Here is a 26,871-nt window from a genome sequence, read left to right on the forward strand (position 1 = left end):
ATTAAGCAGTAATCATGCTCATTATAGAGAGTAATCCATTTAAAACGTAACAGATGTCTGTTCCGACAGGGGGATCATGATGGTCCCATGCCAACAATAAGGCTGTAATGCTGTTGAAATGCTCAGGTGCAAGGTTGAAGTGTGGAAGAAATTTTTTCCCTCCCTTAAGTGTCCACATGTTGACAGTTGACCATTTAATGGCCCACTTAATTGCGGTGGCCCCTTCACCCCTAAGCATCATTATAAATTAATGCTGAGGGGGTAGACAATTTTTTTCCCCTCACACTCTGAGAACTTCCTTTGTCGTCTTCTTTACTTTTGTAACTTTGTGTGTGATGAGAATCGAGCTGCTTTAACATGTGGTACTCGATTACACCAAGTCTAGCAATGTATACTGCCCCACGGGCATGGTACGATGATTTGTGTCCTGCTTCTTGTTGAAGAGCTAAACTTGGGAGCGCACAAGACATACTTGAGTATCGTGTGCATCAGGTAAAAAAATCTGTATCAAACACATGAGACGAGGTTTGAGGCCAGACACGACTGTGTGGACCGTCCTCGTTTGCGCACCCAAAACAAAACCACCAGTTACGTGAAATACTGCTCAACTTCGGAATACTACAATAACATTATCACGTTGCTGTAACAGTTGTGTCAATAAGTTTTGTTGCATGCTTTATTTTGCATATGGTGGTTGGGAAATAAGCAGGGAATTGGGGGGGGGTCGCAGTTGTTCTTGGAGAGTGTACAAATTAATTGTACCTAATCTGGAAGTATCCTTAGTTGTTCTTCAGCTACAGGATTAAAATTGTTTAAAAGTGGTGTCTAGGGATCCCAAGATGACATCTTTGGTTCATCATAACGGGCTGAACTATTCCAGTGGTTAAGATGCTTTCTTTAAAAAATGGTCACAGACAGACATTCCAGACAGAAATCAGGATTTGACATTCTTCTGGCTTTGTCTGCATGTCACAAGGTTATTTTACGGTTTTCAGTGATTGATGTCGGTGTCCTGTGTAGACTCAATATTTTAATGCAGATTGGAAGCTTCAGCTTCTCATGAGTATTTACATACCATTCCCAGGTGACTTGTAATGAAAAGTCCATTAAATTTAACAATCAAGTGTACTGAGTGCAGTATATGGAGGCATAAAACCACTTGTGAACATTACGGAGCAGTTTGTGGGTGTGTGTGTATGAGAGCACACACGTTTCTTTTTCTTTTTTTTTTGTGATATGCAAGCTGAAGATGTGCACAGTCCAACTACAATAATTTGTGTCACCCATTTAAATATCTGTAACTCAAAGGACACAGTGGCAGCTAAGGTGGGTGTCGAATGGGCTGCAGGTCCCTGTTGGAATTGTCTGTTTTCTGGGTTTGCCTCTTTGCCAGGTGTTTGACATTGACTGGAGCTGGAGATAAATGTAGCTTATGGCAACCCATGGAATTGACTGACTCTCGGGAGTCACAGTTCCATACAGTAGAAGTTTCCATTTTCAAAGCCCATGCGTTGCAGTGGGAATGATATAGAACGGTCCATATGCTATCAAAGAAAGGATTTCTTTTCTCTTATGTGTCTACATGTTGTCATACACAAAAAAAGACACTCACAGTAGTCATCCACTTTGCAGATTGAAGTAAAACACACACTTGGGTCAATATGTTTTTTTGGAGAAGAAGATTTTCATACAAAAATGTTTTTAAACCACAACAATTGATTCACAATAAAGCATCCAGATATGATTGTGTAGCATTTCAGCTTTAATTTCATGGGTTTACCTAAAGTATTATATAGGAATTACATCCACGTTTTACACAATTGGTAATTTTTCACATGCTCAGAAATTAAAATTTAGCATTTGGTTATGTCCAACTGTTTCAGCTTCCACATATTTATAATCAAGCTAGTTTATCCACTTACTTTTAAACCTATGAAAACTATGACTGTAACTGCTAGTGAACATCATGTTTTACTCACTAGTTAAATATTGAACTGTGTCAATTATTTGCATAGATATCATAAATTTCTCTTCAATTTTGTTATCTTTAGGTCGGTTGGAGTTTTCTTGCCATTGTGTTACTTTATAATAGCAGACTCTGCACTTGAATTAAGACTAGTTTAGCACTTTCCTGGAGAGACAAAGGATAGAGGAAGATGCTATGTATTAATGACTGAAAGAAAAAAACAAAAATGAGCTATATTTTTCTCATCTTTCATACCCCACACAACCTCCCTTTTTCTTCTTCCCCCACACCATCGTAGCAGGAATCCTTTTGTCAGAGGTGTTCATCTGGAACAACTTTGCCACACTTGTTTTCATGTTCTTTTAGATTACAGGGCAGCTGGCCCCAGCTTTGAAGCTCCCTTCTCCCTTTGTCTCTGTGCAATGCACTCTGGTAATTAACTTTGTCCTTCTTTTATTTGTTCCAGTCACTCGCAGTCCACTCTTCTGAGCATCTTCTCCCTGGAGTACCAGGTTAGAAGTTTTCTTCCTTTGTGAGCCCTGACAGGTGCCTAATTGAATGATGAATGTCCCTTTATTTCTTTGTAATTGAACTGCCAGCTTTCTGATTGGTTTGGAGGATGCCCCCCCCCTCACCATACCCCCGTTTGTTTCGCCCCACACCACCACCCCCTCCTCCTTCTCACGTTCACGTTGAGGGCCTTTGCCTGCCTGAGCCTCAGTGGATGTCTGCCAAGCCTTCCCATCCATCTGTCTAATAACATCTAGCCCCTGCTTATTTGGTGGACCTGTAATAAATTATGCTAAACCATTATTATTCTGACAATAATAATTTCCCCGTGTAGTGCGGCTGTGTGTGCTAAATGTTTGCTGACTCGCACTGTCACTGCTGCTTTCCACGGCTGACAGTGGATGATGATAAATGGCCACTGCCGCCAGTGGCAGAAGGCAGCACAAGCAGAAAATGGAGTCATTTATCATCCCACTGACAGGTGTCAGTCACACTGCCCGTCTCTGTGGAATTACATTTTTTGTGTGTAGTAGTTTTTAAATAAGTTGTTTTTAACCAGTGCTCTTCCGCTTTTATCCCCTGTTCTCCTCCTTCTCGGCAACGATGGCAATTGAATTGCATAGAAATGTCAGGGTGTGAAATGTGGAATAATGTCATTGTTTGATCAAAAAAGGGGGAAATGAATATAGGGTTTGAATCAAGAAGGTAGATGGAGATGGCTGGTTTGAACGAGAGTGCCTTGGCACAGTTTGACCCGTACCAATATTATTGAAATTAAATTGCTGTCGCAATTGTTCATAAAGAATAGAGCATGGAAGAGAAGCCAAGGGTGAACAAGTTAGCATTTTAGTCAGGTCAACTGGAAATGGAAAGCACTTTGCACCTAAAAATAGTACTAACGTAAAAGCTGTATCTATGCCTGTATGTATGTATCTGTGTGTATGTGTTAATTGTTTTAGCTATTATGATTATTATGCCATTAATCTTCATTTTTCTTCATATTATTATTATTAACACATTTAAAGAAACGGATCAAAAGGACATTCTCAAGACACCATGTGCCGGATGTTATTGAAAGCTACTACCAAAGGTATTGTGTTCCCGTGCTTTATATTGTTTTGTTTTCTTCTCTTTTCTTTCTAGATCGTTCTCCCTCTTTATCGTTTTCTCATCTCTGTCACTGTTTTTCTTCTTTCTTTAAATCGTTCACCGACCCCTGTGTGTGGCCCCCATGACAATTATAATCTCTTACAAACAAATCACCACCCACAGGATTCATTCCAGACCCCCACTTGCACCTGCTAGGCTAAAGCTCTGTTCTCCGTGTCAAACTGAAAGCAGGAAAGTAAATAAATAAACCAACCATTGGACATTTGCCTTACACACAGGCTTATGATGGGATGATTATCTGTAATTCAATGAGCATGGTTAAATTTTTAAAAAAAGAAAGAACTGAAAACAGGCTGTACTGGGGAAAGCCTCTTTGCATATTGCAATTAGCCTTTATCTAGCTTATTAGGCCACTGTTCTGGGGAAAATAAAGCTGGATAATGCACTTCTAATCCACTTACAACAACAAACCTCTGAGATGATCTGGGTAAGATCTGAAGTGTGTTGCAGGTTTAGCTGGCGAGGGAAAAAAGGCTTTTTGGGCGGCAGGGGTTAACTAACTATCATATGCTTGTCTGGCTTCTTGGAAATTTGAAGCCCTTCAAGCAGTGCTGTTTTAACCACACAGAGCCTGCCATATGCCACCCAGAGCAAAGTCATCAGGGACATTAGCATGTCTTGGCTAGCCCGATCTAGCCCCCTTATACCCTTCTGTCTGCCTTTGTGGGTCATGTTTTTTTTTTTTTTTTTCACTGCTCTTGTTATTCTTTGTTATAATGAAGGTATCTGAGTGAAGCCAAGGCACAGCCTACCGCTCCTGTCCTGCTTGAATTGGCCAATCAGGTAATGGCATAACTTTTTTTTTTCTCTGTCTTTTTAGTTGCCAACGAAAAACACATCTCAGTTTATCCTTTATTTTTTCTATAAATGGATAGATAGCGGTTGGCTGCAGTTTTTGATTTTCTCCCTTGTCTGTTAGTCATTATCAAAATTGGTAAAATGGTTGGCTCAATTATCAATTATTTAATGTAATTAGCTCTCGGCTCCATTAAGCAGATGTGAAAATACTTTTTCTGTTTTATTATGTAATTTTCCAAATTGCAGTTGAGGCAGAGTTGATACAAACTGCGGACAGGTGAGACTGGGGTCATTAGTTAATTCCTCTCTTTATTATTTGATCGGTTATTTTCTTTAGGAGTTCAGTGAAGAATTTGTAGTCTTGTTGATGTAGCAGCAATTGTTTATGTGCAGTTTAAATCCATGTCATTCAGTGGTACAAAGCTCAGGTACTAGGTTGGAAATACCTTTTCTGGCTGTAAGAAACCTGTTTCTTTCAGAATTTAAGTGATCACTTATGTTTATTATATTTTAAACCTAGTTAGTAAATGTTTGCTATTTTTAGGGTAATGCCAAACTCTTGTTAAGTTCTCCAAAATATGAAACCAACTATACTATAGTCTCAATACACTACATCTTAGATAGTTTTTTTTACTTCTTACTGAATGAATGAAAATCTTTGCATTTTTTTTTTTTGTAAGTTCACGACATTATTCGTCTTTCAGATTATACAGGAAGAGAAAAGACCTGATAACCTTTTTAAACATTTAAATTTGCATTTGAATTTTGATTGGCGCGTGCACTAGGCAATGAAATTCGAGGGTCTCTTAATCTAAAATCACAGTATTTCACATGCATCAGTGGTACCTCAAAGCCAACTGCCATTATTCATTCTCCGTTTAATTGACGCATGATTTTTTTTTTCTTGAAAGGATCCAATTCAGCTAAGAGATAACTGTCTATGAACCATTTAACTGTCATCTTAATATGCTACTTAACATTTAAACCAAGCACTCATGGTCTCCCAGACTGCTAATTGATGTAGTTTCATGTCTTTATGAGACAATATATCTCCAACAGAGAGAGGAAAATGATTAACAGTGATGAAAACTATTCATAGATATTTTTTTGCCCTTAGAAGAAGCCCATGAAACAGAGATGGACTCAACGTTCACTGTTTCTAGCTTTATGGGAATTTTATGCAAATATTACTTAAATATGGCATTAGAACAGGTGCAGTTGTGCTGCACTGTGTGACCCATTTGGTTTACAGTTTGATAAAACCAGAGTTTTAATAAAAACTAATTATTTTTAGGCCCTGTGAATCTTAGTCACATGTTAAACTCATGAAGGTATGTGTTATGACCAGGGAATGAAGATGGACTCATGATTAATATGAAAATTAGGGAGATGCATGTACCTCAACTAATCAGGTAGTCTTTATTCAGGCTGAGCCTGCATTGGTAATGTTGCCATTTTTCATGTGTCAGCTCTGATGCAGGTTACCAAGAATCTGATTTTCTCTGGTTATTCGGCGTTCGAGGGTTTGAGTTGTGAGCCAGCCAGGAAGCACAGAGAGAAAGGATGGAAGGGAGAAAAGAAAGTGAAAGGAAATTAGAAGAATTAGAGAGAAGAAAGAAAGCTACTGTAACTGCAGGCTACAAATGCTAAGTCAGAGTCAGTGCTATCAGAGGTCTTAATGAAGATGTAAACTCTTTGCTCACCCCTTAATTATTATAGACATGTTAAGCTTTTTTTTACTAGCTGCCTTCTTAGTGCAATATTATGGAGATGTTAACAAATACTACTGTGGGTAAAAAGACATTGTTTAGACAGAAGCATCTCTGCTCCCAGCGTTACAAGGAAGCATCACAGAAAAGATGAAACACTCCATTCTCACTGCAAGCTGAGGGCAAATTCACTTTTGGTCCCCAATTATGCTAACAAGAGGAAAAATGATCTTTGGCTGCAAGAATGTTGTTTCATAATGAGCTGGCTAGGAATGGCAAAGTCTTCAAGCAATGTTTTAATTCCCTCTATACTGAGTAAGCTGTGAATTTTAGTAGTGAATGACTTAATGCATCTTCTTTTATTCGCCGTATATTGTTTGAGCATTGGCCAAATGTAGACCTTGGAAAAATACATCTTATGCTAATGCACCCATATATTTTTTTCATCATGCTGTTCTTTATAATAGTTGTTGTATTTTTTTAATATGTTAATAAAACATTGTAATAATAACAATGATATGAATGTGTAGGAATGTATTGCACTGATCAGAGAGACACATTCACCATCAGTCGTTCGTGCTCTCTTACCTGTCAACTTTTCTCCTTGCACTCGACCATAAACACTGCTCACCTCTAAGGTGTGTTTGTGTTCAAAGAGTGCTGCAGCCATAGGTTCTTTCTGTCCTATTAAGGACTGCATTCCCACCATCCCTCAGGTGTGTCCTATTGGTTCCTATAGTTTTGCCTTGGTGATCATTCTATGATTAAAGCTCTCCGTTGTCTCTTGCCTGGGCACAGTATGTGCTGCTTTTTCTTTCAAGATGAGAGACTCGGGTTGTCTGTTTGACAGAAGGAAAGGCAATTCAGCCAGGTAGCTTGGCTGTGTAATAGGCGATCTCTTGTTCCTGTGGGAAAGGTTGATGCAAAGCAATGCTTTCAAAGATCAATTTGCACGCGGATTGTCAAAAGTAAGGTCAAGGTTTTGAAACGCAATAATATAATTTAGAGCCATTACGATCATTATTATCTATGTGACATCAGCCAAAGGTAAACTGGCTGTGCAATTTCAATGTCGTAAGTCTTAGGCTCTTTAAAATATGTTTGCACTGCCAGCTAGATTTATGGGATTTTTTTTTTTCTCAAGGTTTATAAAAGGAGCAATTCTTCAGAGAGGAATATAAATTCCACCATCTTTTAAGTGAATATTAATTCCTCATTGATAGTAAAGTCTGTTTTTATTTAAGCTGCTTGCCTTTTCTTTTGTTTTTTTCTTTTCTTTTATATGTATTTTTTTTAAATCTGTGTAAAGGTGGATCTGTCTCCTGCGCTGATGGCTCGTATCATCCTGGACAGGTTCCTTCAGGGCCAGGATGGTGGAATGCGTGAGTAACACTTTTCCATTTCTCACTCTGTCCTTTCTATCATTCTCCCCATCAGTCTTAATTGTAGCACTTTGTCTTTTTAATCCCTTTCTGTTTGAGTCCCAATTCCAGTCTAGCTGCTGTATTTTCAGCCTGTCAAACCCTAATGAGAGATAGACCACATTTAGTAGTAGCTGCATCCCAGGGCACATGACTGGCAATTAAGTACTAGGAGGACCACCCACCTCTCAACTGCAGTGTGGATCAATGGTAGCTCACCTCATCAGTGTTATTTATAACACCCCTGATTTCTTCCCTCAGCCTCCTTCATCCCCCAATGCATCCATCTATCGCTAGCATTCTCCTCTTCTCTCATTCCCTTCTCTTCCTCGCTGCCTGCTGGGGTCTGCAGAGGAAATTGAGTTGAGGGAAACTGTGGCAGAAAAAGCAAACCATTTCTAGGTAGTGCTGATGGACACACTGTGGGAGAACAAAATTACAGACACAAATATTGTTGTTGAATGTGTCAAAGATCTTTTCCAGAAATTGTGGGAATTGTTGCCCATGTGTAGTCTGGTTAGTGTCATCCCTGCGTTTTACCAGTTTTAGTCACATTGTTAATTTATAACAAAAAAGCAAACAACCCCCCCTCCTCTCCCCTCCCATCCCCACACTCTCGAACTTCCAGTATCACACATATGCATATTATTTCAGTGGGTCTATCCCGAGGACTTTCTGTCTCTGCAGTAGTCACTACTTTGAGAGTGAACCACATGATGTCAAAAAGACGTGCTTCCAATTTAATCAAGAAAGAGATTAAAGTGGATGTGTGTTATTTTCAACTTCGCCACAGCACAGCCATTTGTCAAAGTCAAAGATGTGATTGCTTTGGACCCACCGTTATCCGCTGCCTGTCAAAATACTAGTCTGAGCTGCTTGTAGAACAGGGCATTCATCCACAAGAAGCACTATGTCTCAGATAATGGCACACTGCACACTGTCCATCTCCATACAGTGTAAAAATGTTTTATTATTGCTCAGAATAGATTTGTACCAGATGAAATGTTCTAGAAAATCCTTGTTTAATTTCGAGCAGAGTTACAGGCGTACAGCATCTTACTTTTTTGGATGCTAGCAAATAATATCATGGTCCTTCAAAGAATAATTTCACATGCAATGCATGATGTGAATATTTGCATAATATATTATCTAGTGAAATAGTTTAATTGCCGCTGGAGTATTTCCAAATTCTGGCATGTTGTCGTGCTGCCTTTCTTCATTGTTGCCAGCTTTAAGGTCAATTGCTGCGAACATTCACTTCTATTATGAAAGAGCTTCTTTGCAAATATATATATATATAGACACACACACACACACACACACACACACACACACACATACATATATATATATATATATATATATATATATATATATATATATATATATATATATATATATATATATATATATATATATATATATATATATGGAGTGCAGTAATTTGTTTCCACAAAGAAACAATGCAAGGATAATTGTCTTCTCTGACAATTAGCTAACAGGTTGGTTCAGTGCTATTGGCAGGCATATCTTTCATGCTCCCTCCAGCCACGGACAGATCTCCAGTGTGCTTGTGTGTATTTGGGTGTTTTAGTCAGACTCTAGAGGAAGGGCAGGCAGGCTCACTGCAAAGATCAATAGACTTCTAAATAAGGGACATTACCTCCAACAGGGTGAGTGGCTTGCCTTTGCCTACCATTGTCGTTTGTTCTTTTTATTCCTCTTCTCTTTCCCCTTGCATTTAAGAGACACAGGAATGGGGCCTCTGGGACTATGGAATATATGTACAATCACTAGTGCCGGATCAATACAGAGTTTTAAATTGTTTTTGTACCTTCCTAGTGTGTGGTGTTTGCTTTTTTGTTTTTTGCTTGCTTGTTGCAACCCCCTATCCCCCACCACCGCCACGTCGTCCTTCCCACTAGCTACCCACACCGCCACACCTCAACATGACAACAGCACCAGCAAACTCCATCCCCCTTCCTTGCAGCAGAAATATTGGACAGTGTTTCAGTCAAGCAAAGTGAAAGACTATCTGGCGATGCTTGTACATGAATCAATACAGTCAAAGCAGTTTTATTATGTATTGAATGCAATATCAACATCCATAATGCCCTTTGCTTCTTGTCTTATGAAACTGGGCAATAGGGAGGGTCACTTGTTCACCAAAATGGCACAGCTTTAGTATATATGCCAGAATTCCTTGCAGGGTAGTACTTTGTTTGTTTTTCTTTCTAGACTTGTATCCAGCTTATGTGTCAGGGTTGTGACTATGATAGCAAAGTTGAATGAAACTACTAATAAATAAAAAAAACAACAACTTTTTTTTAAGTCAAGTGGTTATTATAAGTCTTCATATTGGTTAAATCTATGTCTGTGTTGTTTATATAAATATACTGGATACTATGTTTCATTTTATGAAAGTATACATAATGATAATAAAGCAATATTGTATTGTTTTTAAACATTCAGTAATCTTGAGGAATACATTTTTAAATGATTGTTTTTTGTAAATATTTATACATTTTCAAATATTTCAAATAGGTGATTGAAAAAAAAAATGAAGATAATAATTTCACTGAATTTCAGTGAGCAAGAATGTGCCAGCTTCACACAGAGAATCTTGCGCTGGCTGGTGGATTCAAGTCGAGGACCTTCTTGTGAGGTGACAAGGGGTCATGCCTGCCAGTGCATGGGTCCTCTCACGTACTCCAGCTTCCTCTCACAATCCAAAGATGTGCATCTTAGAGTAACTGGTGATTGTAAATTGGGCATACATGAGAATATAAGCATGAATGGTCATCTGTCGCTGAGTTAGCCCTACGATAGACTGTCAACCTGTCTAGGGTGTGCCTCGTTTCACGCCCTGACACCTGGGATAGGCTCCAGTCCCATCGCAACCTTGAATTGAATAAGCAGAAGAAGATAGATGAATGTGTGGATGGATGGAATTGCAGTGATTCCCAATAACGACAATTACTAGAGCTGAACTAACAATTGTGCCTTTTAAAAAGTTTAGATTAACAGGAGTGGTAAGGACAGATCTCATGAAAACATTATTATAGGCACAGCTAACACAGCTCAGCCCAACAGGAAGTTCTGTAAATGAAAGTATAACACTGCGGACAGCTTTACTGTCATTCCTATTCTGTATCAGTAGGTACAGGATAGTCGTATCTAGTGGTAGATTCAAAGTCACAGCAAAAACACTGGGGGAGCCAATGCTCTGTCTTCTCCCCCTCCTGCTATCTCTTCATCTTTCTTTCTATTCCTCCTTTGACAGGAGTTGATGTGCCTCTAGATTTAGACATACTTTTTTGAGGAGGCAATTTTGCTAGCTATTTGACCTTTTCCATTTTCCCAAGGCCCAGCTCCAGATTAGATTGCTACTCCATGTTTTGTAACTATGTGATTCGACCGCCTTTAAGATTTATTGTCACATTCCTTTACAGAAGCCTTGTACGCAAGGTTATAAACGTCCCGTGTTTGATGTTAACACTGTGAGAATCTTAGTGTCTACTCTGATCCTTTGGTTACTTGACAGGATTTATAATAACTTTAATGTTTCTCAGATAAAACGTGTTGATAACTGAATATTGTATTGGGTCTTATCAGAGCAAATTTTCAACGTGGCCGCTATGATTGTTATGGTTCCTTCCCTCTTGTGTTCAAGTGCTCCTCTCTTCTCTGTTACACCTCTCCAATGTGCAGAGATGGGGTGTGTATATGAAGCCTTTTTTTTCCAAATAATGAGAGCAAGGGCACTTCATTAGCAAGAAGGGAGGGAGTAAGGAGGCAAAGACAGCATGAGTGTTAGTGTGTGCATGTGTGTATGCAAGGGGGCGGTTGCGAGGGAGGTAAGCAGCACCGTGGCACTTCACTTGACAAGTATACTAATTACTCCTTTTCAGCAGAGAAGCTCCAGTCAGCCTCTGCCACAGTCTAATGGCCTGACCTGGGAAGCCTTTCTCCATAGCAGTGCCTCCCCAGATCTACTATTACTACAGACACACACACACACACACACATACACAGAGAAATGTGGAGTCTCATCTCACCGCTATCAGAAGGAATCAGGTGGAAGCAGATCAGTTCTGCCCCAGTAACCTCTTCAGGGACCGGGTTCCTCTTGCACAGGAGATACCACCTCATATCATCAACTAGCACCTACACACCACCACAGATAGTTTAAAAAGAAACACATACCCCCCACCCCCATCTCCCACCCTCTCTCTCTTTCCCATCTTCTGTTTTTTTTTTTTTCTTTCTTTTTTTTTTTTCAGTGCGGGGGGATAAATTTAAAAGGAGTAAATTGGAAAATCAAATGAGGGCTTTAGGCAGCCGCAGAGATTTGCAGAGCTGTCGGCCAGTGTTGGAGAGCCTCATCCATCATGTCCCACAAGTAGTCAATTCCTCTAGTATCTGTAAATGTTTTCAGATATTAGCCAATTTATATGCTCCGAGATTCATCATGGAAAATCAGCTTTAGCGGTGCACATTATCAGGACCTGTCTCTCCCTTGCTCCATGAAGTTTGATGAACGAGTGCCCCTCCACAGCTCAATGGCTTGTGCACGGGGAGTGTGCGGGGGTGTGGGCATATAGAGGAAATGGGTAACTGCCCACCCCCACCCGTGGAAAATAGTGGGTTTTTTAATTAATAAACAAACTTACAAAGGAGCTCATCAGTGTCAGGGGCAATAACAATCGTCATCCGTTATTGTTTATTACAGTCCTCCCTCAACAAATGTTGCTATTTAATGAGGTTTCTCTCTGTTTTTTTGTGTTTGCGATAATGACTTTTTCACCCTAGTGGAGAAAAGAGGAGTCCCAGTAGTTACAAATGAAAGAAAGTAAGCAATGAGAAAACATGCCAAGGTTCTGTTGCCGTTACCTTGCCTTATATAGTTTATCTTGTTTTGGAGTTGCATATGAAAACAGGCCTGTGATTTGTTTACACTGGTTGTTTTCTTTAGTGAATCCCTATGGAGGTGTAGCGTTTCACATCTATTATTCCCCTCTTCTCTGTTCCTTTTGTTCAGATGTTGACGGTGTGATATGGTGCCTTAGTCAGAATTTATACCAACATGGGACAATTACAGTAAATTTGGTGAATGTTTACAAGGTGCAAAGTTGTGCTGCAGGGCTTTGTTCTCCGTGTCTAGTGTTCTACAGATTGTGCTTTTTATTTTTCTGCACGCATTTTTATGCGTGCCTCTGTATGTGCTTTGAGTGTGTGTATTTAAAGAGCATTGCTTGTGTGTTTTTGTTTCTGTGTGTGTGTGTGTTTGCGTGTAGCAGAAAGGAGCTCAGGGTGTTCTAGAGGTGTGCTGCCGTGCAAGGCGGGGGCGTCTTTAATAAATGTATGCTGATGTTGGAGGCTGCAACGATGCGAAGGATGCAAGGGCCCTGTTGTTATTTACTGCTGTGTTTGTGCACAGCAGCGAATCCTGGGCCTGCAAATGGCATTACAGCCCGTGATGAATGAGCATTAGGGTAAACTCATTTTAAAAGCATCCTGATTTATTAGCAGCCTGGCCTTCCATTTTCATCAGGTCAATGCTTGGCTGAAATTCCACAATGTCAGCGCCAAGGTCACCTCTTTATGGCTATTTTTAACCCCATCCCTCAAAAAGAGCAGACGAAAGAGATCCTTGCACTTATTATGGCCGTCGACAAAAAATATCAAAGAGCTTGAGAGACAGCGGAGGGGGAATTCTAGTCCTGAAAGTGTGTGTTATGTGAGAGACCAAAATGTGGTGGTGGTCAACCTCCAATTATGAGTGCTAGTAAGACAAGAGCTTTAATGGCTAACGTTTGCCTTCAGGGAGGTTTATTACACACTACTGTTTTGCAGAAACAGCGTCAAATCTATAAAAAGACCATTAGGAAGAGGGAAAAAATCAATCAAAATGCCATTAAAGTGGAATAAGTTGCCAATATTGCTGATGTGGTTGCGGGTCCTTTGATTTTCCTTCAGATTATTAGGCACAGTCGAGTAGTGACTTTGTTAAGGGAAACCAGTGTTGTTGGGGAGTAATATGTCTCCTGGCTTCATAAAGTTTGCTGCCTCATATTTCCCACTTTATTGATTATCCATTATCATTTGTCATGAGGTGTCCTAACTCAAGGGGAAAATATAACCCTCTTTCTTCACCGCCGCCCGCATTGCACAGGAGCATGGTATGGATCTGCGTGTGAAGGTACCAATCTCTGAGAAAAATGAGCAGAGAAATAAAGCACTGCCCTGTGCCTTGCAGCTCTAAGAGGGAGTGTGGGGTTATGGGGTGGGCTGGGGGAGCACTGTAGCTGGCTGGAAGAGACTAAAACAGAAATAAGGTTGCACAAAACAAAAAAAAGCCATTGCAGGAAAAGCAGAGACGAAGAAAGGAGGAGGCGCTAAATGGATTTTGTTCTTCTTCCACCTCCTCTACTTTTTATTTCATCATAAGGTAGATGAGGGATCATAGCAATGGCTATCTTGTTTGTAGTAGTTTCCCTAAGTGTGCAGGGGATGAGAGCATAGAAAAGAACAGCCCGCCTTTCTGTGGGTGAAATTTATCTAACAGAGGCCTAATGATCCAGATGGCAATCAATTGATTTATTAAGTTTTCTTGTAGCTTTTTCAAAATTTTTTATTAATTTTTAAATAAGCCGTCGTGTCTATAACCGTTATATACTGTGTGCAGTTTCCTAGATGCGCTTGAGAACTTCTGCGATGTTGGTATAGGCACCATCCATGCCTGAAATGTGAATAGAAACATTCCATGTATTGTCTCTAATGCGCCAAGTCTGTCAGGCGCATGTGTACATATATATCACTAAAATGGTGTGCCTCAACCATTTCGTCACACGGTGATACAATCCATTTAATCCAAATCTTTTTTAAGAAATGATTTAAGGAATTTTTTGCTGTTGCAGTAACAGCGAGTCGATTCGCAGGCCTCCCTTTCTGATTTATAATGTTAGTAGAGCAAGAATAGGGATGAGAGATGCAGAATAGTCAGCGTTCATAACATAGATAAACTACATGAAGCGCCTGTGCTTTGGACTGAAACATTTATCTATAGAAAATCTGTACAGACACCAAGCAGCCATCTAATGGGCCAGTGCAGAAATACTGCACCCACGTTGGTGGGTTAGAGGCTGTCCAGGCTGGTTTTGTTTGTAACACTGACTGTTTTGCTTTGTTAAATCCAGCAGTTAGACATTTTCTTGAATAAAATTATGTGGTCATTATTTATTTCCTTTTTTTGTCTGTCTCCCTCTCTTCTTTTTCTGTCTTATTCTCAGCATCTAAATCAGTCCTCAACAGCATGCTGAAGGAGCCATCTTTAATTCCAGACCAAATTTTGGCCAATAATGTCTACCAAGTAAGGGTTTTAAGTTTTGTACTTAATTAACATTTTCCAGAGAACTGTTTAAATTGCCTGAGAGACATAATTCTATTTAATTATGTGAAATGTTATTATTTTAAAGCATTTGCTGTGTCGCTACTTAACAAATCGAAAATTGCTTGTGCACAGTGAGTTTTTAAAAAAATGGTACTCTACACCTGGCTGACAGACGGCATCAGCGGCTCATGTTTGCTGATGAGGTCACGTGAGAGCCGGCGGTCATGCCTGCCAGTCTGCCAGCATCTCCTGTGTTTTCTCCTTTTTTTCCAGCAGTGTATGGGTTTCCCTCACCTCCCTTACACCCACCCACCCTTTTGGCACGCCATAATATTTCTTCCCCCTCTTTTCAGTGCACAATAAATGACTGCTGTTATGGACCGCTGGTAGACTGCATCAAACAGTATCCTATCCCATAAAATTTTAAGCCTGAAATTGACGAGGAGCTATTGAAGGGGATGAGATGTGTCTGGCTTCACCTGACATAAAAGTTCTGCTTCACAGAGGAAGTGTTTCATCCTGCCTGCCATCCCAGTATCATCCATACAGGGGCTGGAAGGCGATGGAGGGAAGAGGAGGAGAGGATAGGCTGATCTAAATGCATCTCTATGTGCATGCTGTGAATCAGACCCAATGTTCTATGATACAAGAAAAGAAATATAATTCAAAAGCTTTTTGGAACAGGAAAAAGAGCTAATACTGTTACATACATATTTTTAAATGCATTTTAATTCATTACTATTTACTTCTGATCATTTTATTCAGATGTGCACTACAGAAAGTTTTTACTACATTTGTCTAACTTAAGGTAATAATTTATTATTCATTTATGATTAATTTGTCCACCTCATTACCATTCTTCCCACACACTTTCCCCAACTACACATACCCCCTACTCGTCTAGTAGGACCTTGGCTGTAGGGGCAGAATGGAGCTCAGGCTTTTTTAGGGGCAACCAGCTGGGTAGCAGATCAGCTATTTTCAAGGGGAGGAGAATTATTTGAGCCGGTGTACACGTGCACGTCCGTATGTTATTGTGTCTGTCCAGGCTTTCTTGCCCGTGGTGGGGCTGTGTTGTTCTGTTCATAGCCAGTCAACCTTGTCTCCATACCCTCCTTTTTTAACATTCTGTGGCAGTCCTCTCAGTGTCAACTTAAAATCAGTTACTCTGCCACAGAGAGTTCATTATAACCACCCCACTGCTATGTTCTTTCAAAGAAGTCATCCACACATTGAATCAGTTGCGTGGGTACTAGTTACAGTATGTGTGTGTGTGTATATATATATATATATATATATATATATATATATATATATATATATATATATATATATATATATATATATATATATTAGAAACCATTTTGGTTGTTTTAGTTTTTAGATTTATAATATATTTCTATAAGAGCTTCTTTTTCTCTTTCAAAAATAAAACCATCATAATTGCATATTTCCTTTTATGTGCCTTCAAGCTTTGCACATCCTTAATACAATATGGCATTTATTCTAAAAGTATTTTTTCTTCAAATATTATAAAGTACTAGGCAGAGTATCTCATCTATGCACTTTATGCATTTTGTCAAATTGGCATTTGTTTTTTCTTTCTTATTTGGATAATGCACTTCAGAGATTTGTTGTGAAAGCAGATTTAACTTGACCCCAAACTCTGATTATGCTTTACTGTACGTTAGCATGAGGAGAAATGGCTTTCGCTTTGCATAGTAAATCAATAATGGAGAAAAGCAGATTCTTAACTGTAACTGATGTTAAACATGTGCATGCATAGTCGAGCACTGAATTTTCTGGTTTCCAGAGAATTTAAATTTAAAAGTCAAATGTAGGGTATCGTAGTATTGTTGGAATCCTTGACTCGATTCTCAGCGCCATAGGCCATGAGCATGAAGTGCTGCTCCGGGAAAAACTGAAGGAGAAGAACCTTTCCTTTCTGGGTAAGCCATCCTTTGACCTTCTCATTACATTTTAACATGAAAACGAAAACAACTCATAAGTCATAATGGAACCATATGGACATCTTTGACTGCAAATATTTTTTATTTATTTATATTTCTCTGCGTAAAGCTGTTTTGGGGGATTTGATGTTTACAGAAAATCAAACAGATTGTTCTCTGAATATCATCTACTTTTCTGATGCTATTGCCATATTCAGATCAAATTAAATGAAGATGGAATGTCCAGGTATGGAACTATAGAATCCCCCCATCCTCATATCACCCCATCCTCATCATTTACTAGGTCAGATGAGTGATGAAGAATAAGAATCATTCCCACTGTCATTAAGGCCGTATCATTTATTTGGACATGGAGTGCTGACCTTTCTTCAGGGCTGTACAGAAGACTGTTCTAAAGCTGTCAGAGTTCGAGGGGCACGAGGGCCACTGAAGCAGCCTCACCCCATCTGATAAATGGATTGGAAATAAGCTACCCAACAGCAGGAATGGACCATTAATTTTAATCAAAGCTGATCTAAAAAAGGCGATCAGAGCCACATGAGAATGTCAACAGCCCAGTGGGTGTGTACAGAGGTTCCCATCCTTATACACACATACACATTTCTACACCGACATTACAACATCTTGGATGCCTGGATATCTACCACAGTCCTCTGGTAGCCTCACTGACCTCTCTCTGCTCTCTTTCTTCATCCGTGGCTGATGCTACCTCCTCACCAGCACTAACCGCCACCCTCCATCTAGCCACAATTCTCTTCCATGCCCCATTAGTTGAGCTTGGCTGAAGACAAAGAGGCAGGCCTTTGGAACTGAATGACCTGGTCAGTGAGATTTAATGGAGAAATCAGGTGTTGGAGGGATAATGGCTAGAGCACGCCAGAAGTCAAGGACAATGGCTACAGCTTGTGCAGGCAAGGGTCAGGCTTGCAGAGACTATAATGCCAACCTTGTCTCCTTTCTGTATATTTTATAAAGCACTGCCAAAGACAGCAATACTGTAACTGGAGTTTAGAGTATTTTGTGCAGTGACAGCAAATACGTGGCAGATGTAGATAATGGTTTAACTGCACTGGCTGTGCTCTACTGCTGTTTTTCTGCTTTGCTCACGCTGAGCGGTTTGTTACCAGCATCTTTGTGAAAGCAGTTAGATCAGCAGCCTGTGACTGATTGTTCATATAGAAGGTTACTGCAAAACAGCAAGCATAACCTTTCTAAACTTTTATTTTCAATAGATGAAAACCATCTGAGAACTATGGGCTACGACAAAACACCTGATATCATCCTGGAGGTTCCTGTTGGTTAGTATTCATATTATGAATGTAACCTCACTTTAGGTATCTGTATTGTCAAAAAGTTTCGGGGTTTTTTTGTATATGACTGAAGAAACAAACAAAACAAATCACCTCGTCTAACCAGTTTTCTTAGATTTGCTGTGTTTTGTTATTTATGAAAAGCTGTGGAAGGACACATTGTACACTGGATTGAGAGCAAAGCCTCTTTTGGGGATGATCAAAGCCATCGAACCTACCTCAATGAACAATTCTGGAGCTACTGGAACAGGTGAGCCCTCTCTTTTTTATCTGTTTTGTTTACTTTATTGGCCATCAAAAATTTGCAAATATTATTTTATCAGTTTGCATATTCTTTATAACTTCTCCTTTTTCACTAGAAACTATGATCAGGTATTCTCAGTTGTGTAAAAGAACTCCTATCTCTGTCCGCCAATGCTTACCACTTCCTCTCTGGCAAAGGCCACTTTAACCACAGGATTCCACATGCTACATCTGCACATTACACTACTTCCACATTCACTCATGTTCTCTGAGACTTTTAGAGCCTGAATGGTCTGCCTGTGAGCTTGATTGTTTTGTTGAATAAACACATTGTGTTGGAAGGGAAGCAAGGAAATGGGTGACTAATGCCTGCCTCTGTAGCATGAGAACTTTTGGACAGGAGCAGGCCCTGACGGTGGTGGGACAGAGGTGTATGTGCGTAAATACATTTTTCAATGAATCTTAGAAGTGATAACCTGTAGAACATATTGACCTAATTAATATTTAATTTAAAACCAGAATAAAGTGGACACAAACAAGTGGTCCCACATCTTAGCCTTACTTGACACCAGGTTCCCATGTCACACTATAGCCCTGATCCCCATTAGCACTGATGGTTAGCTGACATGGTGGTGCAGGTTCTCGTCATTGATGCTGTGTTCAGTGAATTATGATAACTTTATTTGTATGGCACTTTTCAAAACACAGAGTAACAAAGTACTCAACAACGGTACCCTTAAGGTGCTTTATATTGTAAGGTAAAGACTCTACAACAGGGGTGCCCAATCCCAGTCCTCGAGAGCTACCGTCCTACAGCTTTTAGATGCATCCTTGGTCAGACACACCTGAATCAAATGAATGGCTTGTTATCAGGCCTTTGCCAAACTTGGTGGCATACAGAAGAGGTAATCAAACCATTTGATTCAGCTGTGTTGGAGTAGGGATGCATCTAAAAGCTGCAGGACAGTAGCTCTTGAGGACTGGGATTGGGCACCCCTGCTCTACAATAATAGAGAGAAACCCCAACAAGTAAACTGCCCCCTTTAAGCAAGCACTTGGTGACAGCGAGAAGGAAAAACTCCCTTTTAACACTCATTGGTTGCTTTTGCAGTATGCTTTGGTTCATTGACACTGTGAAATGCTATTTGATCAGTGATCAACACTGATAGCATGAATTTGACTTATTTATTTATTTTTATAATAGACTTTAACAGTATTATGTCCACTTCCTCAAGAGTGTTCTTGACTTGGTTAGAGTTGGGGGGGGGTTTCTGATTCTTTCTGGAATACTTACATCTTGGTTGGATAGTTTGTGTTAGTCTGCGCCATATATATTTGCCCATATGTGTCTTTCATTTATATTCACAAGGCTAGCCTTGTCCAAGTATATTAAGGAACTGACAAAGTAGATCCTATCACGTCAGCCAGCAGCCAGTCAGACAAACACTCTGTGTCAAAAAAAGAAAAACTGTCAGACCCTACCTTTTTCAGCACCCCTGTAAATTTTATTTGACATTTACAACTGACTTTTCAAAATGTGCCCTAATCTGTCTGTTAGACCAGCGGTCCCCAACCCCCGGGCCTCGGACCGGTACCGGTCCGTGAGTCGTTTGGTACCGGGCCGCGAGAGTTGAGGCTCAGGTGTGAAATGTATGGTTTTCAGGGTTTTTATCGGTTTTCAGCGTTATTTTATTATCGTTTTTATCGTTAACTCGGTTTTCCTGGGTCTTTTCACGTGTGTTATGAATAAATCTTCTTTTTTTCGGTACCGGTACTAGTTTTATTTTGTTGTATTTATCCGCGACACCTTAAAGGCCGGTCCGCGAAAATATTGTCGGCCATAAACCGGTCCGTGGCGCAAAAAAGGTTGGGGACCGCTGTGTTAGACCATACGCATGATCATTTGAAGTACAAGTGTAGTCCCTGATGTTCATGTTTGTGTTTGTAAACGCAATGACACAAAACTATAACCTGTTAAGAGAAGCAGGTGAAAAGAGAACGGTATCATTACCAGCTGCAGGCAAGGCTGTGTTTTTTTTCTTCCTCTGATTCTAACATGTTAAATGCAGTCTTGGAGACTTTTGTCTAAGCAGTGACAACAACAAAGACAATGTTATAACAGTCCTCTGTTTGTCGGTCTGGATGTGTGATGTTGACAATGTGTTAGTACTGCAGCATGTACAGATTTAGGTGTTTTGTTGAGATCCAAAAGAAGGTTGAATTCAGCCTTAGGTGTGGGCTGTTTAAATCTTTATCTGTAAGTCCCTACTCCATATACATGATATAATGTTTCATGTTTTTGGTCTAAGAACTCATTCGCTTTGGGCTAGATAGTGTCTACGTCACTTTTCACTTCATCTCTCATTAGTTGGTCTCAGTTTATATGATGGGCCCCAAAAGATTGATGTTTGAGATATTTGTCCATTCCTTCATTGCTCAGTCCGATTTCAAAGTCTAAACTGTTCAGTTTCCTTTTGACCACCCTAAGAAGGGAACACCAGTGTTTGTAATTACTTCATTGCCTCTGATTGACATTTCCAGTGATTTGCTTATTCTTCATGAATTCCTTCTTTGCTTTAACCGAGCCGGGTTACCCAGTACTGTGTTAATTGTTCTTCACTTGCCCTCAAGCATTACAGAGTAGGGACGTGTTTTTGTAGACGGATAGAAAAAACATAACTAATTTTCCCTCCAAAGCCCTCACCAACTGCATTTATCATCCAAACAATAGTCTTGCCAACACAGTAACCCCATAATGAACCCCTCTTCAGTGGAGTGAGGGGTAATGACGCTTCACCTACAATGCTCCCAAGAAAAAAAGGGAGAGGATAGAAAAAATGGAGAGAAAAAGACAGTCTTCTGCAGAATCAGACAGCGTGTTCAGGCCCAGTGCCTGGATGAGATGGTGAAACAGCAGCTATTGGTGTCTTCCAGCCATCAATCTTAGCTGGTGGCGTTCCAGAGCCAGTGAGCCCTCTGCTCTGACGGATGTTCAGATAATTGAGTGATCCATCTCGCCCAACTATCAGAGTTGCATAAAAATTATTCACCTGCTGGTGAATATTAAACACATAATGAGCCTCTTGTGTGTTTTAGGAGAAGTGGATAAGGTTAAACACAGCATGTAATGAAATATGGACTCTTATGTGGTAGCACCTTAACTGCCCCTAGTTGATTATGGTGTACTTATATCAATTACGCTTGGCAAAGTTCCTTCCATAACTCTGCAAGCAGCAGTTCAAATTCTGCTCATGCATTTGTCTGTCTAGGTGATCGCATACTTTAATCTAGAGACCATGGAGATAATTATTATTTGCTGACTTCTTGATTATTTGTGCACTCAAATATTGTTGATACATTTGCCTAAATTATGTAGCAATAGAGATTTGGGTTTTTACCATTTGACTGAATTATAGTTGACATAATTGGATAATTATAAAAAAATATATATAAAATTATAGTGGCTTATGAAACCACTTGTAAAGGCTACTTTTTTAGAATGAAGGACAAAAAAACTAAGTTTTTATACTTGATGGAGCTAAAGTTTAATGACTGGTCCTTATTGTCAGGAGAGCAGAAAACTGTCAAAACTACAATATATCCAGGCTCAGAAACCTTATTGCATGCTTATTGTTAACCCGCCAGACTTTTTAGGTTCATTGAGGTAGCTAATTGCCTTCATTGCAGCATTTGTGTACCAAAAATAATCAATCAGGTAAATCAGAAAATGCAACAACCAAGAAAATAACTTTGTATCGTGTTTTAGTAGATTAAAAACTTAAATGTGGGTATAAACGAGTGTAATTCAGAGCTCATTCATCACTTTTCAGCTCTTTCCCTTCGTTCCCTTTCTCTATTCCACCCAGCCGAACACAATGAACAGCCTGTGTGACAATGAGCGTGGACGCCAGCTCCCCTCCTCCCAAAGTAAATCAGCTGTGCGATTCGTAAACTGCAAATGTGTCAGAGTTGAAAATGTTAGCACTCTTAATGGAGGCTTGAAAAGGTTAGATCTGATAAAAAGCTGTCAGACGTCCACAAAAAATGATTTATAGCAAAATAATGGGACAGTATGCCTCATTTCTCCCTCATATGAAATGGGGGTTAAGACTTTTGGGTTTGCCATTATACATCATCTGGCTTGACCACTTGGAAATTTAGTGAGACTTGAATGCACACACACGCATTATGTTTCATCTGGCTCCTTTGTTTCAGTAATTTTGAAGGCCTTGTTGTAATGCTGATAATTTATGTCCCCACATAATTAGTAGCATAAAATTCTCATGCTCCAAAAGCACTCATTGATCTCCATTCTTATCTGCTTATGTGCGTCCTTTGTTACACTTTTGTGATGGAGGAAATGGTAAAACTAATGAGGAAGTCATAATTCCAAAGTCTCACCACATCGTTCCTACAACATCAATAATCTGCTTGCTGACACATTACCTCATAAATAGACAGACCTAAGATTTTTGTGATGTTTTATATTAGTTGACACAGCCACAATTAGAAATCTCCAGTTCTTTGTGAACTTTTTCCAGTTATATCAAGGGCTGCATGCTGTAGGTTTTACAGATGAAATTGCGCATTAAGCCTGTTAGTCTCAGAATGTCAATCCATTTGCGACATCAAATTAATTTCTCAATTCACGATATTGAACATTGCCATCCATTTTTAATGGACATGTCCATCATTTTTGTTGAACTTTCTAAAGCCTTGATAACAGGAATGCCTAATTAGTGGAGTATAATGTTACAGTGGGTCTTAGATATGCCCTGTTGAATTCATCAGCTGGTACTTTTAGCTTTAAAATATGTAAGGCCTCCTTCTTGATATCCATAAATGTAGTTTGTGTTCACTTAAATAACTGTTTATACATGACTGAAGCTGCTCATATTTAGAAAGAATGTTTTGACCTTGTGTGCTTCTGCACATGTTTTCTCGTATAGTCCCAGTTAATGCAGTAGCATAAGAGTATTAAAGGCCTCAGCATCTAGGACATCACAAAGGAAGAGCAGATAGGGGATGTCACCTGAGCAAGGGAGCCCACAGGCTGTGGCTGCCACTGATTCAATGAGGCTGGACATTACAAGGCCATCCCTGAGGACAGGTACTGGCGCTTCTGGGGTGACGGTGTGACACCTCCAAGACCTGTGCCCTGCCATACCTTACCTCAGGTTCTTGTCATAAATGTGCAAGACAAAGAGAGGGGGTAAAAAATAAATAAATAAATAAAGTCTCCATGGCAATAGTAGCCTTTAATGAATAGCTGATAGTCACTAGAGTGACAGAAACAATATTTGAATAGATTCATTATAGCACCAGCCAGCAATCTTTTAGTTTCTCAATTAATCTATTCTCTTGTGATGTTTAAGAAAGAGCTTTTTTTTTCTGGCTTACAGTTTTTCTTCTGTTGTGTAGTTTTGGGCACTTAATATCAATAGAAAATTCTAGTTGTTTTGTGGTGGGGTTTTCTGATAAAGCATGACTGTCTCTGCATAGCCTTCCTCCTATTTATAGTTAAGGATGCCCCATGCAGTGCAGGAACGTGGCCTCTTTTATTGTTTCCTTTGTTATGACATCCTCGCGTAGAATATTCCACAGCAAGAAAAATAGCCATCCACAGTGGTGGTTCCTTTAGGGCTTTGCAAGTGTTTGTTTTGGGGAACGTCAGCCCACAGAAGTGCAATGCTAGCCCTCACAGAACAAGCTACTTGGAATATTAATGGTAAATGACAAGTCGGCCGTGATGCTTCAAGGATTTCATACTTTTAAGGATGCACATTTGGGTGCATTGTTTAAGATGTCTGGGGTGTAATCCGCGCTCTCAGGTCTCTGGCAGCCTCAGGATTTAGCTCTGGTTAAGCCCCATGTCTCCTATTTATGTTGGTAGGGTTGTATGTGTGCATTATCCAAATTTGTCATTTACCATTGAATGTGAGAGCAGCTTTGACATCGCGCCGTGTGTATAAACGAAGAGCAGGACAGAAAGCGGCACCCCAGCGATACATACCCCTCCTCCTGTCTTGCTGCTTGCCTGTGACACTGTGAGATGGAGAGGAAAGCCTGAAGTAAAATGAGGTGCAAGCATGTCTGCTCCATGAATTCCTGTTTTGGTATGGAACTTTTTAAAGATGAACGTACATTTTTTTGTCAGCTTTCACGATGTATGTCATCAGACTTAAAAAGACTCACTCCCCCCCCTCATTTTCTCAGTCTCGCCGCCTTCTTCCCCTTCTTTTTTCCTCTACATTGACCTTCTGGGTTTCAATCCAGGAAGAAGCCAGCAGCATTTGTCAAAAGCACAGAGAGACTAGTGGGCAAGGAATCGAAAGGCTTTTTGTAAAAGTCAGTCTAACAGGAGAATTTTAATGGCTGTCTGACCTCTAAAGGACATTCAGATCTACATTACCCTCAATGTGATGTTAAACCTGCAGTAATATTTTCTTGACAGCGGGACAAATAGATTTGTCACACATTGCATGATGCTTTATATGCATCACACAAAGGCCTGCACACTCACAGGTGCTAAATATCTTCACTTCTATCTAGATAAGATCTAGAGATAATGCGAGTACGTGTGAGTAGTATCTGTTATATTGATAAAAATTTTTCATTTAAAGACCTACGCGTTCTGCTATAAATCGGTCATGTTTTACAGGCGAGAAATTAATGGTTCAATTAGGCTAATTTAGCATTAATTTATGTTAGTCAGCATTGTCTTTGTGTATTTGCTGGAAACGGTAAACACTTTTTTTATTCCAGTCCAAAAATAAAAGAATTATTTTTTAACAAATGACAACCAAGGAAACAATGCTTCATATTCCTGCCTTTTGTGTTTAAAGAGCAGCACTGTGTGTACCAGATAATGTGCTGGTACTCATGGTCTGTAGAGGCCCATCAGTCACTGTGTGAAGCTGGTCGCTTGTGATAAGTGGTTCCTTATAGATAACCTAGACAGTAGGCTTCTTTTTATAGACACACTGTCCCTCATATAACCTTGTTTTTACTGTTGTTGTTTTTTTCCCGCTCATTCTTGTTTCCTTTTCCCCTCCACACTGACTTCAGCTTCTTATTTAGCTTCCACGCTTTTAGCTTTGTATCTTTTTTTCTTGCTTAATCAAACAAGTAATGATTGGATTTCTATAACTAATATTACCAGCAGAATTCTGATCACATACAGTAAAGAAACACAGACACACACACAAAAAACAGTACACTTGCAACACATGTGCATGTGTATACTGCAGTTTTAAGTGCTTTCCTGGCTCACATTCATCTGTGTGTGTATGAAAGTTAAAAAGATCCCGACAAAAGGCTCTTGGTGATTTATACCTATAAAAAGCTTTTGATATTCTAAACCAGGAGGCAAAGTTCTTCCTGTTTTCATTATATTTCACAAACTCTTCTCTGATAATGCAGCAAGTAACAGAAAGGATTTTAAAGAATAAAATAAATTATATTTAAAAAAAACAGCAGTTGGCCTCCAAATGACTTCAAAAGCAGCAATGCCATTTTAAATGTACTCTAAGCAATCTCAGCTGCAGTTAAGAAGAGATTTCTATTTTTTTATCATTTGTCATACGACCTCATTTCTTTTCAAAAGTACATTTGAATTGCTTGTTCTCATATTTAAGTCCTATATCCGATTGTATCCAGTAGCAGTCATTGTGACTGATGTACCAAAAGTAATTTAGTTTAAATACCATATGAAAAGATATTTATTTTTGAGAACAATGTTTTATAATTCAGTATTAATTCACTTATTTGCATTGTTGCCAGAAACGCTGAAAGAGATATAAGCACATTTTAGTTTTTCCCCTCGCTGGCCTGGCATTTGTTAAAGAGCTTTGTCAGAACCCTCTTCCCCCATCTTTGTTCCCAGGCAGGCCTTTCCTTCTCCTGTCTCTGGTTTGAGTTTCACGTCTCTCGACGGTCTGATTGCCTGATAGCTTAAACATCTCTGCCTGCCTATCCTTTAGTGGGAGTGTGTAATCAAAGACACATGAGGAGCCTGTGTCCAAGTGCTGACCTTCTGCTTTCGCTCATCAATTCTTGGGGTTAATGTACAGGATCTATCAGGTCAGCAGATTTGTCTGCACAAACTCTGTCAGGTCTATAAACGATTGGAAGAAAAAAATGCGTCTGGCTGCTGGCTCTTATGAAAACTGTGTAGAATGAAATGAACACAAGAAAATTTCTGCTTATATATTTTTCACCACATCTTTGATGGTATCAGTATTTCTGTTCTGTGTTTGTTTTTTTATGACTGTTTTGAAATAAACTTTGTTGAGGAGGTCTATATGTGATTTTGAAAAAAAAATCCTGTAACATTTGTTGATGTGATTTTTCACCATAAGCCGAAACAGATGGCACGCAAT

General features: G+C 39.6%; 1 protein-coding gene across 3 annotated transcripts in view; it reads left to right on the forward strand.

Annotated features, from left to right (window-relative positions):
* Nucleotides 1–26,871, forward strand: part of cdin1 (CDAN1 interacting nuclease 1) — a 65,389-nt gene that overhangs the window by 22,081 nt on the left and 16,437 nt on the right. For all 3 annotated transcript variants that reach the window (XM_039603756.1, XM_031747233.2, XM_031747232.2), the window contains exons 3-11: nt 2,433–2,478; nt 3,502–3,566; nt 4,369–4,429; nt 7,463–7,535; nt 14,867–14,946; nt 15,321–15,370; nt 16,849–16,916; nt 18,170–18,235; nt 18,392–18,497. In XM_039603756.1, the coding sequence (XP_039459690.1) occupies nt 2,433–2,478; nt 3,502–3,566; nt 4,369–4,429; nt 7,463–7,535; nt 14,867–14,946; nt 15,321–15,370; nt 16,849–16,916; nt 18,170–18,235; nt 18,392–18,497 (615 nt within the window). The remainder of the gene's footprint in view (nt 1–2,432; nt 2,479–3,501; nt 3,567–4,368; nt 4,430–7,462; nt 7,536–14,866; nt 14,947–15,320; nt 15,371–16,848; nt 16,917–18,169; nt 18,236–18,391; nt 18,498–26,871) is intronic.

Source organism: Oreochromis aureus, linkage group 19 (assembly GCF_013358895.1).
Source record: "Oreochromis aureus strain Israel breed Guangdong linkage group 19, ZZ_aureus, whole genome shotgun sequence".
Classification (NCBI taxonomy): domain Eukaryota; kingdom Metazoa; phylum Chordata; class Actinopteri; order Cichliformes; family Cichlidae; genus Oreochromis; species Oreochromis aureus.